The following is a 19775-nucleotide window of genomic DNA, read 5'->3' as shown; positions in this document are numbered from 1 at the left end:
TACATGAAATTACAATTTATTCATATTATTATTATTATTATTATTATTACATCTTTTTTCTTTTTTCTTTTTTTTTTTCAGATTTTTCCCTTTTTCTCCCAATTTGGTAGCCAGTTGTACCTCGTCTGATTCAATTGGAGGTAGTCGTATTAGATGTACCGCCCGTACCCGGTCCCTCGGCGGCCCGAATGAGAGCGACACGCCTTCTTCAAGCCGTCTCATCTCGTGCCCGTTGCTGTGATTCCGAGGCGCCCGAGTTGCTTATTGTGCGCCGATCTACTAACCCTGCCAAGACCCTCCCTCTGGAGCAGCGAGCCAATTATTGCTGCCCCACGTGAGCCGGCCAAACTTGGCTTTTGGCAATTATTATTATTACATCTCTGAGCTCCACTACGCGTGCGTGACCCCCCGTCTCCTGTCATGATTGAGGGCCTGGATACGGGTAGACCCGTGAGCAGGCAGAAGTCTCCTGCAAATCAGCTGTCTGCACCTCAGGCAGAGGTGAAGTTGTGCAAAATGCACATTATCCTGCCGCAAATTTAGTAACTGAAAAATGCAACCCCCCCCCCCCCCCCCCCCCCAGTCTGTCCACCCTTTATACCCAAATGGGGGTACACTACAGGATTATACCCAAATGGGGGTACACTACAGGATTATACCCAAATGGGGGTACACTACAGGATTATACCCAAATGGGGGTACACTACAGGATTATACCCAAATGGGGGTACACTACAGGATTATACCCAAATGGGGGTACACTACAGGATGGCATTCTGGTAACGGCACTGGGTCCGTACAGCATATGGAAGAGGAGCATGTCTAGTAAGAAACATGTGCTTGCATACTCTCCCTTGGGTAATCCAGGCTTCTACAATAAAATCTGCTGACAGCAAGTGGAGCAATGTGGGTTTTTCCCAACCAGCAGTGGTGGTGGGGGGGGGGGGGGGTCACATTTCTTTCGGGAAATTACTGGCTGGGCCAAATCCTTCCCGACAGGTGCGCCCTGATACATTCCCGAATAAAGGTAGTCTGTTATTTTCCACATGGTACTTCATGAAAAACAGGGAGAGAGGACCATCCCTTTGACAAACACAAGTACGCACACTTGCAGAGACACACTTGGCCAATCAGATAGCAGCCAAGAGGAGGCAGCTTTCTGTGCAGTGGGCAGTGGCTGTTGAAGACAAGCTGTTGCCGTGTCTCAATGCGGATGGAAAAATGGACTTCACGTATATGCAGTCACGCTTTTTTTAACAACGACGGCTACACAAAGCACTTCACAATTGATGCCTCTCATTCAGCCATTCACACACACGCACGCACGCACGCACGCACGCATCCACGCACACACAAACAACAACAGGCAGCCATACAAGACGTTCGACCAGCTCATCAGGAGCAATTAGTGTCTTGTTCGAGGACACTTTTTACCCAGAGGGCCACGGCCAGGGAACTCTCCAAACGCCAGACAGCCGCTCTGCCTCCTGAGTTAACGTCAGCGTAAACTCATGGCACTGGCAGGGACTCCCCGTAATCTCACCATCCCGCTCCCTGCGTGTCTCTGTGCCTGGCCCCCGGGACAGGGAAAAGTGCCTCGTCATGCCCTTCCCCTGGCCCCCCTCCCACTGTTTGCAGAGCGAAGTTCAGTGGACCCGGAGAGTCTGCCCCCACTCACCTCCTCGCACACAGACCGTGCCAGCGTGTGTGCATGCGTGCGTATGTGTGTGCATGTGGGCGTGTGCCTGTGTGCCTGTGTGTGTGTGTGTGCGTATGTGTGTGCATGTGGGCGTGTGCCTGTGTGCCTGTGTGTGTGTGTGTGCGTATGTGTGTGCCTGTTGGCATGTGCCTGTGTGTGTGTGTGTGTGTGCGTATGTGTGTGTGTGTGCATGCGTGCGTGTGCCTGTGTGAGTGTATGTATGTGCATGTGTGCATGTGCCTGTGTGTGTGAGTGTGTGTGTGCATTTGGGCGTGTGTGCATGCCTGCGTGTGCCTGTGTGCCTGTGTGTGTGTGTGTGCGTATGTATGTGCATGTGGGCGTGCGTGTGCCTGTTTGTGTGGGCCTGTGTGAGTGTATGTGTGTGCATGTGTGCATGTGCTTGTGTCTGCCTGTGTGCGTGTGTGTACCTGTGTGTGTGTGTGCCTGTGCATGTGTGTGCCTATGTGTTTGTATGTGTGCGTGTGTGTGCATGTGTTTGTGTGTATATACATGCGTGGCTGTGTAATAGAAAAATTCACGCTGCTTGTTCTGAGTAATTGGCTCATTCATTGAAAGGGGAAAGTGTGGAGTTTAATTAGAGAAATAATTAATTCTGTGAAAAAACATTAATCATTAATCATTGTCCTTTATGAAGGAAGAAAGCAAATGATTCACACATTGTTATAAAATGTATTTCCTTCAGAATCATTTGATTAAAAAGTTGATTGGAGAGGGGAAAACGTTTAAAGAAGTACAGCAAATGATAGGATGCTCTCAATGATCTCAAATGCTTTAAAATGGCAACAAAGACCCGAAAATGAGCAACTACTGTGATCGAAGAATAGTCAGAATGGCAAAGATTCAGCCATTCATTAGCTCCAGAAAGATCAAAGATGATCTACAGTTACCTGTAAGTGCTGTTACAGTCAGAAGACGTTTGATCGAAGCTAAACTATCAGCAAGCGTAAAACACCATTGTTGAAAAAATGGCATGTGCAGAATCAGTTGACTGACGCAGGTACTGAATTCGAGCCACAGTACACTGTGAAAACAGTGATGCATGGTGATGCGGGAATGTGTAAGGGCGCTCCTGTCGGGAAGGATGGTTATGCAACTAAATTAGTTCAACTTACGCAATTCCATCCATCCATTATCTGAACCCGCTTATCCTGAACAGGGTCACAGGGGGGCTGGAGCCTATCCCAGCATACATTGGGCGAAAGGCAGGAATACACCCTGGACAGGTCGCCAGTCCATCGCAGGGCACACACACCATTCACTCACACACTCATACCTATGGGCAATTTAGACTCGCCAATCCGCCTAACCTGCATGTCTTTGGACTGTGGGAGGAAAGCGGAGTACCCGGAGGAAACCCACGCAGACACGGGGAGAACATGCAAACTCCGCACAGAGAGGCCCCGGCCGACGGGGATTCGAACCCAGGACCTCCTTGCTGTGAGGCGGCAGTGCTACCCACTGCACCATCCGTGCCCCCCCCCCACTGCACCATCCGTGCCCCCCCCCACTGCACCATCCGTGCCCCCCCCAACTGCACCATCCGTGCCGCCCACTTACACAATTAGTTCAGTAATTCAGTAATTAAGTTAAATCTTGAAAAAAAATCTTTTTTTTTTTTACAGATTAATATCCCTTTTCTTTGCTTCCTGTAAAAGAATAATGCAGACTTGATAAACATTTGTTAATGCTTTGATTTGGAATTAAATGTGTAATGTTTCCACTACATTTGAAATATGGAACTAAAAGCTATTAAAAATAGTGGCACTATATTCCCTTTTTTTAAACGCACTGCTATTTATTTGAACACAACTGTATGTGTGTGTGTGTGCGTGTACAGACAGGGTGAATCATCACATCACATGTGACAAGGGGGGGGCGGGGGTCACGGAAAATCACAAGCAAGCTGGACATGAGACCTGGGAAGAGTAACGCTGCAATAAGCTGCCATGAACGGCCAGAGTTTGTGCGCAGGTGTCTTGATTGCAGCCATATATGGAAAAACACACGCACACGCACACGCACAGCCTAAAAGCTACTTTGGCCTAAAAACTCTTGTGTGCTGACAACATTCTCACGGTACTGCCCTCACAGAAACTCTCAGGTAGGAGGTGGAGGAGTCACTATACAAGCTTTGCTTGACCCTAACACTCACGCACAAATGCAGTCACACACACACACACACACACACACTCATACACTCATAACATAACACAATGATGAGAAAAGGCCATTATTCGCAGCAATGCTCATCTTTTCCTTCCACTAAAGTGTACCTAACGCTTAGTTTGCTAAAACTAAAAAGTGTCGAGCACCGAAACAAGCCTGGTCTTGAAAACCCCCACTCATACACACGCTCTTGCACACACACACACACACACACGTCATCCCTCTGCTGTTAGTGAATCTAATAGCCTTATTTATTTCTATTTCCATGTTATATTTTCTGCTGTTTTCCAGGTGCAGTTCACCCAGTTTCCCCTGCTGGCTCTGAGTTAGTAATAGTTGGCTCAGCTTCGCGATTCCCCCTGCAAAGCACCCTTCCTGCTCCGCTTATTGACGAGTCCATTACATAAACCGCCTACAGCAAATACACGTCCATTGATCACTCAGCAGGCTTTTTAGGAGCCAGCGAATACAAAAACCTCAATATTTTTTCGTTCAAAGGCGTAGGATGGAATGTCCACTCTATTGCACACTTCACAGAAGTCCAGTTGGCCAGATAACACACAGCGTTCTCACAATGTTGCTGCCATGCACTGGCAGTGGTATGACATCAAAGGTCAAAGGTCAGCAGCAGGGTAGGGCGTGCAAACAGCCTGGTGGTGGTGTGATGTGAGGTAAGGCAAGAGCTGCGAGACGCTTACTGAGTGTCGGGGTATTGGGGTGGGGTGGGTGGGGGGGTTGTGATCTTAGAGGCAGCCTTAGTTGGGGGCGCACTTGGGGTTAAATCAGTACGCACAGGGGTCGGGGGTGTCAGAAATATCTACAGAAGTAGGGGAAACACACCTATACCAGGTTGGGGTATTTCAATCGCCAGATAAGCACTTGTACTCAACTTAGCAAGAGTAACAACCACTCAGCTGTCTCTCTCTCTCTCACACACAATGTTGCTGCTATGCAGTGGCAGTGTTACAACATTGACGAAACGTTTCAATAATGTTGCCAGAACATTGTGAGCTGGGTGGCCGATGGGAAGGGTGCAGGAATGGAGCCTCATCCATAGGCTCAGGTTTATGCAAGTTTATAATTTTACCTGTGGGCCCTGCAGTCTAATCAGGTCAGCAAATTCAGTTCTCAGCAGTCCTGAGTGTACCCTCACCCCAACACCCAGCCCCCGACCTCCAACCCAACACCCAGCCCCCCAGCCCCCTGCCGAGCAGGGGTGGTCTGTACACGCCAGGGTCATGCTACGGACACACTACCATCACATATTAACTCCCATTGATCACGCGTCCCGGAAAAGCCCATGTGAACTTTCAGCTCTGAACCGTGGCATGCAATTCCTCTCCTCTCCCCCCCCCCCCTATCTCTCTCTCTCTCTCCCAGTATCTCCCTCTATCTCTCCATCTCTCTCTCTCTCTCCCTCGCTCGCTCGGTCTCTGGAGAATTCGGGACGGACGGTGGCGGTCGGAGGCGGAGGAGGGACCGCGGAAGGCGAGTTGAATCGGGGTTACGCCGCGGCGGTATCCCGCCGCTCCAGCTGCGCTGACCTCGGCGCCGGTTGTTTGAACAGCTGCGTCTCCCTCGCTCTCCATCTGACCCCGCGCAAAGTGTCAGAGGTCAAAGGTCGGCAGCGGGGCAGGATGCGCAAACAGCCGGCAAAGTCCCGGCGGTGGTGTGATGCGAGGTAAGGCAAGAGCTGCGAGACGCTTACTGAGTGTCGGGGTATTGGGGTGGGGTGGGTGGGGGCCTTAGAGGCAGCCTTAGTTGGGGGCGCACTTGGGGTTAAATCAGTACGCACAGGGGTCGGGGGCGTCAGAAATATCTACAGAAATAGGGGATGCACACCTATACCAGGTTGGGGTATTTTTCAATCGCTAGATGAAATTGTACTTCCCTCTAGGGTCTTTCAGCGAACTTAGCCCTGGTTATGGTTATGCACTTTGTTGCACGTCGTTCTGGATAAGAGCGTCTGCCAAATGCCAATAATGTAATGAAATGTAATGTAATGTAGATAAGCACTTGTACTAAACATTAACACTCAGCTGTCTCTCATTCTCTCACACACACACACACACTTCTACATTTAACATCTGCTCTGTAGCAGCGCAACATACAGAGGACATTTCTTTTCAAATAGCACCTTGAGACCAGACCCATTCAGGTAAAGTACCTCGCTCAGAACACAGAACCTCAGAACACGTGTTAGAAAAGCACTTATTTATTGGTCGATTTGTTTTTTTTGTCTCTCTCTCTTTTATTTACTTTTTTTGCAGGAAAATATTACAATATTAAGACAAGTTGTGTAAAATGTTTGGTCCCTCAAAGCACATACTTTTTTGTCTTTTTTTTGTTTTGTTTTTAGTCAGTCTCTCTCTCTCTCACACACACACACACACACACACACACACAACTCTACAGCTACTGTGTGTGGTTTTATATACAGGAGAAATCCCACTCTTCTGGATGCAGCCAGCAGCTGCAGAACCAGGCGGAACAAAATTGGGTGGGGATACAGTTCCTCCAGGACTCCCTGTCTGTCGAGCCACCTCTCCAGCCAGGTAAGGTCACAGCTCGAAGACGTTTGAGGTTATAGTTGGGGGGGCCTGGGGGGGGGGGGTGGGCTGTGTTTCTCTCACCGTTTTAACACTGGCTAACTTTAAAAATCTAAAAATTATACCTGGACATACAAATGACTACGGTTGGCTGAAAAAACAAAATAAAATGAAAAAAGCAAAGCTAGGAGGCTATTTACAAACTCCCCACTCTGAATACACCTCTATTAAAATGACCAAACCCCACCCCGCCCCGCCACACCACAACAGCATTGGGTCCAGCAAACACAAAATGTTCTCACAACATTACTGCCAGGTTATTCACATTCCACTAACACTGTGGGGACATTTTGTGTTGGTGATAGCTCGGTCAAACCCTGCGACCCAACACAAACACAAGCATGACACAGCAGTAGCATTGTGGGGACATTCTGTGTTAGCTAGTGATCAGGTCAGGCTTTAGACCCCAGCGAACACAAAATACCCTCCCAATATTGCTGCCGTGCCATGCCAATGTTACCACCCGTGATTTTGCAGGGCCATTTCGTATTACCCGGGGACAAGGTCTCAGGCCGGGTCAGAGGGAGTGGGGGCCCCGCCAAATAAAGCCCAGGTCTCAGTCCACTCAGGCATCCCTTGAACAGCGTATCACACTGCTGCCATAGAGGCCACCACCACCCCTAACCAGCACCCTTTCCCCCACGGAGGCAAGCTCATACACAGAGCTAGAGGGATTGACTGCCCCTGACCGGCACTCCCCTCCCCTCCCCTCCCCACGGTGACAAATTCATAAACATAGTCATTCAAATTGTAATTCATATTCAAAATCATATACCAGTCCAGAGGGATCCCTGACCCGCGAAACCAAAGGCATTTTAACAGCACCAAAAGCATTGCTCTTCACACACAAATGTAAAATATTTTCTTGTTCTTTTTTCTTTTTTTTATCGTTTCCATAAATGAAAGATACGCAACAATGTACAGGAAGTGCCCTGACAGAGTGAATTTCTACAAGTGCACTATTTTAAACAATAGGGGGCCTCACTGATCAGCCTATGTTCAAAACACAACACTGCTCCCTATTGGGCAAACTTAAGAATGATCCCATCTCTTTTAACTGACCCAATAACTGAAAATTCGCAGTCACGTCGAATAGTGGTCGTGAACGCGGCTTTTGATTTTTCTAAACCTTAAGCGCAATTGATGTCACTGATGAGGCAGGAAATGGAGACACAGACACCTCTGTGTGTGTGTGTGTGTGTGTGTGTGTGTGCGTGTGTGTGTGTGTGTGTGTGTGTGTGTGTGCGCGCCAGTAGAACATTCCCTGTGAGGCTTGCCAACTGTCCCTCACATTTGAATCCAACTGTTACCCAACAAGCACAGCATGTGTAACCTGCTCTGATTGGCTAGGGTATGTTACAATGGGGAAAGAGGGGCCAATCAGAGTGGAACACATTGCATGTGGGCGGTACGTTCTGAAGCTACAGCACTGAAACAACAACCGTTGGCTCCCAAGTTATAGGACTGAGAAAACAGCAGGACTGCAGAGATCTTTTGGGGAGTCAGTCATGACAATATCATCATAGTTTCACGTCTTATATTTTTTCGCCTTAAAAATAAATAACCATTTTGATTAAGATGTGTGGCGTTTCCCCACAGTGCACCTGTAATGTTTTCTTTTTTCAATTTTCTTTTTACTCATAATAAATTGTCAGAAGCTCACTACTCTGAAAATCGGTGACACTCCTTCCCCACCATTGGGACATCAGCGGAACCCCACTTGTGCACCCGGTCGTCATGGACGCAGAAGAAGAAAGCAGGCAAAAAAAAAATCCCTCTGTTTTGATGTATATATTTCAGCATCAACAACTTTTTTTTGTAAATGGGGCAGTATATAAAAAAAAAAAAAAGAGAAAAATAAAGCGATTGACTATGACTACACCTGGATCTACACCATACCTCTGCAGTACAGATCTGAACACATTCTCTGCGATAGCCCCACCCCTGCTGGTTTCCAAGGTGAACCAGCGTCACCGTGACAACCACCCCCGTCGTCGGGGCAACCGAGTCACAGCTAGTTGGTGGGATGCTTAGCGGAGCACCAATCACCAAAAAAAAAAAAAGAAAAAAAAAAAAAAAAAAGTTAACTTAACTCTTCCTGACACAATGTCATTTACAAATTTAACAAAAATAAAGTGGAGATGGACAAAAAAATAATAATAATAATAATAACAACAACAACAAAACGATGATGATGGGTTATTTGAGAACAGCTTAAAAAAAAGGCCTGAAAATAAATGTCCTTACATGTTGGAATTCCCTGCAACACAGGGGTGGACAGGGGAGGACGCGCGACTTGAAACGTACACGACCCTCTGCACACGATCTGCACATTTCAGCTCGACGGTCAGTCAACTTCAACCAGACGGGCCGCCGCGTTAGCGCATCGCGGCGCGTCTGAACCAACCAGGGCGGACTGCGTTGAGCGCGCGGCGAATTAAAACCACGAGGGGCCACCTGTTAAGACGGAAACCGGCGGCCGGTGAGAACACAGATTTAGGGGGGGCGGGGGGGGGGCAGGGTTGTTTTTTTTTTTTTTTTTTTTTTTTCCCAGACAGAGGATGGAGGAAGGGGGCTGTGGTCTGCACATCTTTCCCCAGGTCCGGTCCAGAGTTGTGGAGAAAGAGGAGGTGGAGGAGGAGTATAGGGAGGTGGAGGGGGTGGAGGTTGGGGCCGAGGCCCTAATTTCTCTCCTGCACAAAGACAGTCTCCTGTGGACAGAGCCCCGCCTCATGCAGTGTGATGTCATAGTCCAAGTGCGAGAGCTTCCGTCGGGGAAAATTGGTGACCAGTTCAAAGCGTTCGTTGGGGTAGCCTTTCGCCTGCACGTGCTTCACCAGGGCCTGAGGGAGGGAGGGAGAGAGGGAGAGAGGGAGAGAGGGAGAGAGGGAGAGAGAGAGAGAGAGAGAGAGAGAGAGAGAGGGCCGGGTCAGCCAGGCCAAGGGCGCCACGCCCGGGTCAAATACGCAGTCGCCTCGGATTCAAATACTCTCCTGTGCTGGGATCGAGCTTTGCCCGGTGCAACCGAATCAACCGAGAGGACCAGAGAGAGGGTCCTGGTTTGCAGCTTTGAGAGCATCTGTCCAATACACCAGACAAGCCCAGTAAAGCATAGTGCGGTATCTGATCCAAAATAATGATATTTTTTTTGACCCAGATCTGGAAGGCACATCGGACAGCAATGCCACCCCCAGCCGGTGGGCAGGAACCAGGCCGAGTGAACTTATTTTAGGCTCTCGCTGGCTGTTGCACAACTATTTCTAGAACATTCTGCCGCTCCTGTATGAAATACGTACTTGTTTAGGTGGCGTCTGCACTTTCTGAGAGTATTTAATTGGTTCCCGTACACCAGACAAGCTCAGTAAAGCGTAGAAATGTATTTGAATCCAAAACAGATGCAGTACCTTATTGACCCGGGGTTCCAACTAACACACTAGCTGCAGTTGTTCTGGGGTATGATAAAAACATCTTAATTACACATTTTGTTACATGTGAGAATACATTTTAGGACAGGGAGGGTCACAGAAAAGGACTTTCTCTCCTGAAGTGGGTCACGGGTGCGGAAAGTTTGGGAACGAGTGAGAATAGATTTTACTCCTGACCCACTTGGCAGGAGACTCAATCTGAGCCATGTCAACCTGAACACCAAACGTACCTTTCAAGCTAACTAACTCTAAAACTACATTTCCCAGAGTGCCCCAGCTGCCCGTGTGCAGAAACTCCTCCCACTCACCATGAGCTTGGCCTGAGTGGACATGGTGATCTGCTCCCTCTGGCCGTCAGGGTACCGGAGCATCAGCTGCGCCTTGGGACCTGCAAGGACAGCCAATCAGAACTGCGCGCCAAACCCGAGGAGTGACACCGGCTCCCAGAGTTCCATCTTCACCCCAAAACAGACGCTAGAGGGGCTGTGACTTTTGTGTTGGATAAATCAAACTTGGGGGCGAAACTGGCTCGGGAAATTGGCTCAGGCGGTAAGAGCAGTCGTCTCATTGGCTCAGGCGGTAAGAGCCGTCGTCTCATTGGCTCAGGCGGTAAGAGCCGTCGTCTCATTGGCTCAGGCGGTAAGGGCCGTCGTCTGGCAGTCGGAGGGTTGCCGGTTCGATCCCCCCCCCCGGGCTGTGTCAAAGTGTCCCTGAGCAAGACGCCTAACCCTCAATTGCTCCTGACGAGCTGGTCGGCGCCTTGCATGGCAGCCAATCGGCGTTGGTGTGTGAGTGTGTGTATGAATGGTTGAATGAGAAGCATCAAATGTACGGCGCTTGGGATAAAGGTATACGCTACATAAACGGCAGCAATTTACCATTTAAATAATGTGCATTGAACATGTAATTATGGGGTTTGAACTTGTAATCCCGTCGCCTAGGCCACATAAGGAGCCAAGTTGCGTACTGCTGTCAGGTTGTGCTCAATATCAAAGAGACCTCCACACAACAAGCCAAGCTACCGTTCTGACGGGCCTGTACACCGTGAGGAAGCCTAAAAGCAAAGTTCTTCTGTGGGTCACGCTGTCCACAGAGCCTGTAGACCGCATATTCGAAATGGAACTTCTGGAGGGCTCTTTTGAAAATGACAGGTCGGGAGGCCATTGCAGACTAACTTTTGGAGACGTGACGACATTAATGAAGCATGAAGCCGTTGCTTCAAGGCTGGAGACCAGAAATTTCTCATTACCAGCACATTAAATCAGAAATTACTCACACATTAAATCAGCCATTTGCTACTAGTTGCAACAGTGTTTTCTGAGCAACAAGGGGGACTGACGACAACTACACTCATTCGGAAATGACATACGCTATACATTGTTCTCATTTAAACGTATAAGAGTCACTAAATTAAGGGTGGAATGAGTTTTTCCGCCCTGCGATGGACTGGCGACCTGTCCAGGGTGTATTCCTGCCTTTCGCCCAATGTATGCTGGGATAGGCTCCAGCACCCCCTGCGACCCTGTTCAGGATAAGCGGGTTAAGATAATGGATGGATGGATGGATGAGTTTTTCCGACAGAGCCGTGAGAGCGGAACTTTGCCGGGGAGGCTTCCGTGTCGGTTACGTTCGAAAAACGCCGTTTGAATAATTAACGGACGCGGGGCCCGGGGTTCCGTACCGTTGTCGTCGGGCTGGTCCGGGTCGGCGGGCTGGTCGGCCTCGGAGGGCCCGGGGCCGGAGTTGTGGGCCTGCGGGGCGGCGGACCGGTGGTTCTCCCCGTGGCCGTGGTCCGGCCGCGGCCTCTCGCACGGCTCCAGGTGGTTCTTCTTGGTCTCCTCCTTCCTGTGGCAGGACTCCCGGTGCGGCGACCTCCTGTGCCGGGCGGGGCTGTCGGGCCGGGGGGGCGGGGCGGGCTGCGGCGGGGGGGCGGGGCCGGCGGAGGGGCCCTCGCCGCCCTCGTCGTCCGAGCCGTCGACCGAGATCAGCCCCTCGCTGTCGGAGAAGGGCTCGGCCTCGGAGTCGTCCTCCGAGCGGGACTCCCCGCCGTCCGGGTTGGACTCGTAGTGCGTCTCCTGCAGCGACGCCCGGATGGCCGCCTCCAGCTGGCTGTCCTCGCTCGCGTCAATCAAACTCTCCTGGAGTCAGGGGGAGAGGGAGAGAGAGGGAGACACAGAGAGTGAGAGAAGGAGAGAGAGAGTGAGAGAAGGAGAGAGACACAGGGAGTGAGAGAAGGAGAGACAGGGAGTGAGAGAAGGAGAGAGACACAGAGAGTGAGAGAAGGAGAGAGACGCAGAGTGAGAGAAGGAGACACAGGGAGAGAGAGAAGGAGAGAGACACACAGAGAGTGAGAAGGAGAGAGACACAGAGAGTGAGAAGGAGAGAGACACAGAGAGTGAGAGAAGGAGAGAGACAGAGAGTGAGAGAAGGAGAGACACACAGAGAGTGAGAAGGAGAGAGACACAGAGAGTGAGAGAAGGAGAGAGACAGAGAGTGAGAGAAGGAGAGAGACACACAGTGTGAGAGAAGGAGAGAGACGCAGAGTGAGAGAAGGAGACACAGGGAGAGAGAGAAGGAGAGAGACACAGGGAGAGAGAGAAGGAGAGAGACACAGGGAGTGAGAGAAGGAGAGAGACAGAGAGTGAGAGAAGGAGAGAGACAGAGAGTGAGAGAAGGAGAGACACAGGGAGAGAGAGAAGGAGAGAGACACAGAGAGTGAGAGAAGGAGAGAGAGACAGAGAGTGAGAGAAGGAGAGAGAGACAGAGAGTGAGAGAAGGAGAGAGACACAGGGAGTGAGAGAAGGAGAGAGACAGAGAGTGAGAGAAGGAGAGACACAGAGTGAGAGAAGGAGAGAGACACAGGGAGTGAGAGAAGGAGAGAGACACAGAGAGTGAGAGAAGGAGAGACACAGAGAGTGAGAGAAGGAGAGAGACACAGGGAGTGAGAGAAGGAGAGAGACAGGGAGTGAGAGAAGGAGAGACACACAGAGTGAGAGAAGGAGAGAGACACAGGGAGAGAGAGAAGGAAGGACACACAGAGAGTGAGAGAAGGAGAGAGACACGGAGTGAGAGAAGGAGAGAGACACAGAGTGAGAGAAGGAGAGAGACAGAGAGTGAGAGAAGGAGACAGAAGGAGAGCGACACAGAGAGTGAGAGAAGGAGAGAGACAGAGTGAGAGAAGGAGAGACACAGGGAGTGAGAGAAGGAGAGAGACAGAGAGTGAGAGAAGGAGAGAGACACAGGGAGTGAGAGAAGGAGAGAGACGCAGAGAGAAGGAGAGACACAGGGAGAGAGAGAAGGAGAGAGATGAAGGGAAGACTCACGGAGCGTGCTCGTTTGGCGGGCGGGGGTCGGCTGGACAGCCCGTCGAGCTGCCCGTGCTCGCTCAGGAACCCCGAAACCTGCTCCAGGAAGGACGACACGTCCAGCTGGTTCCACTCCACCATCTTCTGCCCTGGAGGGGTGGGGTGGGGGGGGTCGCATGGGGTCGGGGGTCAAGGGTCAGCATGGCATCTTAAAGAGTCATATGTACCACACTGTGAGCGGAAATATTCATCATGAGCGCAGGGACGGGTCACCTGTCCGTGGGTCCAGTATGGAGATGTAGGGGAACTTATTCAGTTTGTAGAACTGGATATACCTCTGTCCCTCCTCGCTGTCGTGGTACACCTGAAGGCACACACCGGGCGAAAACAGGCCATTTACCTGGATTACCGGAGACCTTCCTGTACAAGGTGAAGTGCTCGCCAACGGTTCTCCGAAGCATTTGTGTGTGAGTATGTGCATGTGAGAGAGTGTGTATGTATGTGTGTGTGTGTGTGTGTGTGTGTGTGTGTGTGTGTGAGAGAGAGAGAGAGGCTGTGTGTGTGAGTGAGAGTGAGAGTGAGAGAGAGAGAAAGAGAGAGAGAGTGTGTGTAGGCCTGTGTGTGTGTATGTGTGTATGTGTGAGTGTGAGATTGTGTGTGAGTAAGTGACAGTGAGAAAGTGTGAGAGTGAGAGAGTGAGTGTGTGAGTGAGTGACAGTGAGAAAGTGTGAGAGTGAGAGAGTGAGTGTGTGAGTGAGAGAGAGTGAGAGAGTGTGTATGTGCGAGTGTGTGAGTGTACCTGCCAGAAGATGAAGTGCTCTCTTATGATGGTTCTGACGGCGTTGTTGCTCCACACGTCTCTGTTGAGACACTGGCAGGAGAAGTCCTGCACATTCTGGATGTTTATCATCAGCCACTTGTTATCCAGCTGCCCACAGTCCTTCGCCTGGAGAGAGAGGAAAGAGGGAAGGAGAAAGAAGGAGAGAGGGAGGGAGAGAGAGATGCGTGTCTGTGAGTCTGAATGTGCCTATGTGTGTGTCTGTGTGCGTGTGTATGTGTTTGAATATGAGTGTGTGCATCCGTGTGCGAGTACCTGTTTGAATGGATTGTGCTTGTGTGTGTTTGAATGTGCATGTGTGCGTGTGTTTGAATGTGCCTGTGTGTGAGTGTGTGCGAGTTTGAATGTGCATGTGTGTGCGTGTGTGTGTTTGCATGTACGTGCGTGTGTTTGAATGTGCATGTGTGCGTGTGTTTGAATGTGCCTGTGTGTGAGTGTGTGCGAGTTTGAATGTGCATGTGTGTGAGTGTGTGTGCGTGTGTGTGTGTGTTTGCATGTGCGTGTGTGTGTGTGTGTGTGTTTGCATGTGCGCGTGTGTGTGTGTGTGTGTGTGTGTTTGCATGTGCGAGTGTGTGTGTGTGTGTGTGTGTTTGCATGTGCGTGTGTGTGTGTGTGTGTGTGTGTTTGCATGTGCGAGTGTGTGTGTGTGTGTGTGTTTGCATGTGCGAGTGTGTGTGTGAGTGTGTGTGTGTGTGTGTGTGTGTTTGCATGTGTGAGTGTGTGTGTGTGTGTGTTTGCATGTGTGTGTGTGTGTGTTTGTTTGCATGTGCGAGTGTGTGTTTGTGTGTTTGCATGTGCGAGTGTGTGTGTGTGTGTTTGCATGTACGAGTTTGTGTGTGTGTGTGTGTGTGTGTGTGTGCGTGCGTGCGTGCGTGTGTGTGTGTGTGTGTGCGTGCGTGTGTGTGTGAGCGCGTGTGCGCGTGTTTGCGTGTGTGTGCGTGTTGCGCACCGTCTCGAAGCTGCCTTTGTGCATGAGCTCGATTGGGGGGCGGAAGAGGTCAGCCAACGTGCTCAGCTTCTTATCCACCGCACTGCCGTTCCGCAGCTCCTGCTCCTGCCGAACTGCCCACACAACAGCCAGGGTTAGAACTACAACTCCCACCCCTGCTCCTGCCGAACTGCCCACACAACAGCCAGGGTTAGAACTACAACCCCCACCTCTGCTCCTGCTGAACTGCCCACACAATAGCCAGGGTTAGGACTACAACGCCCACCTCTGCTCCTGCTGAACTGCCCACACAACAGCCAGGGTTAGAACTACAACCCCCACCTCTGCTCCTGCTGAACTGCCCACACAACAGCCAGGGTTAGAACTACAAATCCCACCTCTACTCCTGCCGAACTGCCCACACAACAGTCAGGGTTAGAACTACAACCCCCACCTCTGCTCCTGCTGAACTGCCCACACAACAGTCAGGGTTAGAACTACAACCCCCACCTCTGCTCCTGCTGAACTGCCCAAACAACAGCCAGGGTTGAGACTACAACTCCCACCTCTGCTCCTGCCGAACTGCCCACACAACAGGGAGCGTTAGGACTACCACCCCCATCATAAAATGGCAGGACAGAGGACTGTCCCACTTACTTGTTTCTGTCTGAAAATCCCGAAAGCCGTCGAATATGGACCTTGCCGGCCTCCTCCTCTTTGGCACTGCGGAAGACAAAACAGCCGTGAAAACCACAAACCAGCACCCTAAAGAACCCCGAAATCCGGCCATCCTGCGCCCGGCTGAAGACCAGGGGGCACGTTACCTCCAAACAGGGGCTCTGGCTCCACCAGGATGTCCTGTTTCTGTGGGATGGGCGCCCGTACCTCGTCCCTGAGGGCACAGTGAGTGACGTCACACCACACGTATACACACAATAAACACAGCCCCCCCCCCCTCGCACATGCACTTGCACTTGCACTTAAAGTAAGAAAACATTCTCCACACAGGTGCACCTAAAAATTGGATCCCCCCCACATAGATACACTGCGGGCTGGATCCGCAGACACAGGTTAATCTCAGTCCTGGACTATACTGAGTTTAGAATGGAGACCCTCCATACAAAACTCGACATAGTCCAGGACAAAGTCAAGTTTAATCTGTTTCTGTGAAACTAGCCCTTAAAGAAATAAAACACCATCCCAACATAGGCACACTAAAACACAACCCACTGGTGCAATCCCATGCAGCCACAAAAACCTCCACTGGGGCCCCATCAAACAGAAACTCCACCCGCAAAACATTACCTGGGCAGATCCACAGGGGGGTAAATCCTTGGATACTCCCAGAAAAATAAAGATATCTGATCTCCACCTCCTGCCTTGGATAGCGGGACAGCGCATGTACTCACTCTGGCAGGGGGAGTCTGCTGCTGGAAGCCCCTGCTGAGCTGGAGCTGGTGCTGGGCTCCTCTGCGATCCCCCCTCCGTCCAAGAACATGGTCACTGCCATCTCCAAGTTATTGTCACAGGCCTCCAACATGTGCTTCCCCACACTTTCAGTGGCCCCTGCAAGCACACAGAACACACACACACCTCAATGTTACCCTTGAAGACACACACACAACACACATGCATGCACACCTCAATATTACCTGTGGAGACCCACACACATGCGCACACACGCCCACGCACACACACACCTCTTAATATTACCCCTGGAGACACACACACACACACCTTATTATTACTTCTGGAGACACACACACCCCAACATTACCACTGGAGACACGCACATACACACTTCAACAGTACCCATGGAGGGAGAGGGAGAGAGGGAGAGAGGGAGAGAGGGAGATACATACACACACACACACAGACACCTCAGCATTGCCCTGGGAGGCACACACACCTCTACAGTACCCCTGGAGAGACAGACGCACACAAAACATTGAACACAGTGTTCCCTGGGAGCACCCAAAAACAGTGAAAATGTACATGTACCTCAACACTCAAGCACTGTAAGCCTGTTACTGAAGGGTTAGTTTATGTTTGTTAGATTTTTAAGAAATGTAGGAGAATTGTCTTTAATCATTTAAAGTATTCATATAATTGACATCATAACACTCTAGACCTTAGAACTTGTCAGGTGGTTGCTCTCTACCTTTACAAATCAAAGTATGGAAATGAATGAAACTTTTCGCTAGAACTTAGAATACACCTTATAAGGGTTCTATACGTGTCAATCAAGTATGAAATGTATGGATTTTCGCTGTATGAAGAACTCCTCTTGAAATCCGCTTCTGGGAGTTGAGTCATGCGTTGCAAACATGTTGCAAATCGTGCTACGTTATTTGCATTCTTTAGCTTAATTGGAGCCAAGGACAGCGCCAGTTATCTGCCATACTGTAGCTATATTTCCAACTAAGCTACAAGTTGTTTCGCTTTACATTCTCCACGCTGTTGTTTTTGGAAGCGTTCAGAATTGATCACAGCTAACGACATTGCTAGCTAGCTACGTAGCTAGCTGGAGTTTGTTGGCTAAGGCTTTAATGCACTCCCGTGTTCTGAAATGTATTTTGATTAAACAAAAAACGGGGAAACCATCTAGCGAGCTTAACCTTCGTTTAGACCTCTGTAAAATATGTAGAATTCAGAAAATCATTCAGAAGTTTTATCCTTCGAGTTGTTTCAGAACAGGTAACCAACGGACGAGCTAGCTGTATGTGCAGTGACAATACGAACATCTTTTCGCTAGCTCCAGTTGAAGGATACGCCGAACCACCATTCCGCGGTTAGAGGAGCCAACAAGCGAGAGGAAAATGTTGAACAGAACCTCCATTTCTTTATTGGATAAATTAAACAATGAAACGCACCTGCATGTAAGAATTTGTGAATGTATGCGGTACTCTTTAAAACTACACTCGAATTAACCACGCTATTGCTTTGCAGTGATGGTGTTAGCAGTACGTTTTAAATGTTGTATTTTGGTGATCATGCACGTTTGAATGTCCTTTCGATTTTGGTCTTTTTTCCCTGTGCATGACAGAGGGGGCGGTAGTTTCTAATGCCCCTCTCGAGTTTTCTACAGTTTCACTGTGCCTGTCATGCTGCATTTTTTGAAAACATATTATACATAAAATAAAACGGCAACATTTAAAAAACATATTATTTACCCGTTATGGCAGTAAATTGCTGTATTAACCCGTTCAGCCCCGGAGCTGATGCGTCCCCGAGCGCCGCCATCTTACCGCCGCCGACAACAACACACCGTTGCGCATGTGCATTGCACCGCTACACCCGCGACCTGGAGTTATACGTCATAGGAAGACATTTGGTGTTGTGGGTAGTGTAGTTGTATTTCAATCACCGTTGCATGGCGCTTGTCCTCAAAAAACGTTGCTTCGCGTAAATCATTCCTGCTGCCTTCTGTGCAGATTAATCCCAAAATACACCAGCAGTCTGAATAGCACATACATGAAACGTAAGTCAAAGATTCTACACTGATAATAATTTATATATCGTGTACACGTAAGTCCTGACACGAACCTGAAACTTTCCTGGAATAGGACTGAATGGGGGTTTATTAACATAGTTCATTATCTCTTCTGATACAAACCTCTTGTGGGTCCGGAGAAAGGGATTGCTGAGAATGCCGCGTTGCATTAAAGGGAACAAACACGGACGGGGTTCTGGGTTATAATGAAACTCCACGTGTAGAATGTTTGGGTATGGGGAAGGCATCAACTCAGCGGACATCAAATATAGTGTTAACACATTAACAATCAGCTGGTATTGTCGCCCCAAAGGAGTATGCTGTAGTTCAGGCATTATGAGGGTGATCTGAAACGGGTTCAGTCGCATTTCCATGGTCAGTTTTCCAGTCAGGCCTGCTCACAGGGGACAAAAGTAGAAGAAAGGTTGTGCCCAAAGCCTGATGACAAAGACTACTCGTCTGTTGGTCTGCAGTCTTCCCTTGGAGGTGCCATCGTCTCTTTAACCCGTTATGGACTAAGGCGCCCTTTCGAAAATCCCATAGAAAGGCCGAGGAATCACAATGCATTTCAACGGTTATGTGTCTTGAAAAACGGCCATATGATCAAATACAACGTTGGCGTCGCATCCGTCTGTTCAGGGAGGTGCAGGTCGCAGGTCGCATCCGCCCATAAGGGGTTATTAAATCACGTCACTGTTCATGTCATGCTCCCAGTAAAAGATGGCCACCAACTTCCTAATTTTGGAAAGGTTACCAGAGGTAACACTGCTCTTGACCCTGACCACTCCTCTTTATCCCCAGAAAGCCCAAGGAAGTAGGATTAAAAGGGCCAAAAATGGACTCCCAAGATGTGTGACTGAAACTCCCCGAATCCCAGTTGTTGTTGTTGTTTTAATAAATAATCAAGCACCAACTGATGAGTTTACTTGCCAATGACAATCTACTCTTTGAATGTCCCCCACATCCAACTGCAGTGATAACCACACCACTTTCAATCTGAAATTCATTCAAATTGGGAAGAGAGAATCATGAAATTAGAAGGACCACCAAAGACAAGAGGCCATATTTAATTTGAATTTATTTAATTATTTTATCTTTTATAATACATTCAGGTTAAAACAGTCAACCAAGCACTTGTAAAAATGAAATTAAAAAAGCAACAAAACAAAAGTAAAAAAAACAAAAAAATATACACCCTCCCCCCCACACTCTTTCCTTCAAGCAGCTCAGCTTCAGACTCTTCCCAGAATCCTCCAGTGCTGCAGTGGGTGTGGCTGAGGCTTTGACCTGG

At 49.4% G+C, this 19775-nt stretch overlaps 1 protein-coding gene across 1 annotated transcript; it reads right to left on the bottom strand.

Annotated features, from left to right (window-relative positions):
* Window positions 1-8270: 8270 nt before the first annotated feature.
* On the bottom strand, window positions 8271-18282 carry ubxn7 (UBX domain protein 7). The gene is made up of 11 exons (XM_061243101.1): window positions 18165-18282; window positions 16401-16557; window positions 15816-15883; window positions 15649-15714; window positions 15013-15125; window positions 14025-14171; window positions 13499-13589; window positions 13244-13374; window positions 11602-12058; window positions 10229-10308; window positions 8271-9338 (listed from the first exon to the last, which is right to left on the bottom strand). Exons 1-11 carry the CDS (start codon window positions 18232-18234, stop codon window positions 9177-9179), a joined length of 1542 nt encoding a protein of 513 aa, XP_061099085.1. The 5' UTR covers window positions 18235-18282; the 3' UTR covers window positions 8271-9176.
* Window positions 18283-19775: the final 1493 nt, after the last annotated feature.

Source organism: Conger conger, chromosome 5 (genome assembly GCF_963514075.1).
Source record: "Conger conger chromosome 5, fConCon1.1, whole genome shotgun sequence".
NCBI classification, from domain to species: Eukaryota; Metazoa; Chordata; class Actinopteri; order Anguilliformes; family Congridae; genus Conger; species Conger conger.
This window is presented reverse-complemented; position numbering and strand designations above follow the sequence as displayed.

Bases quoted from the DNA above. Each gene is read 5' to 3' on its own strand.
- ubxn7 (XM_061243101.1), bottom strand. From the start codon at position 18,234: ATGGCGGCGCTCGGGGACGCATCAGCTCCGGGGCTGAACGGGTTAATA. The intron at 14,172-15,012 runs GTGCGCAACACG...CTCTCTCTCCAG, and splicing joins ACAAAGGCAGCTTCGAGACG to GCGAAGGACTGTGGGCAGCT. The intron at 13,375-13,498 runs GTGACCCGTCCC...CCACCCCTCCAG, and splicing joins CATACTGGACCCACGGACAG to GGCAGAAGATGGTGGAGTGG.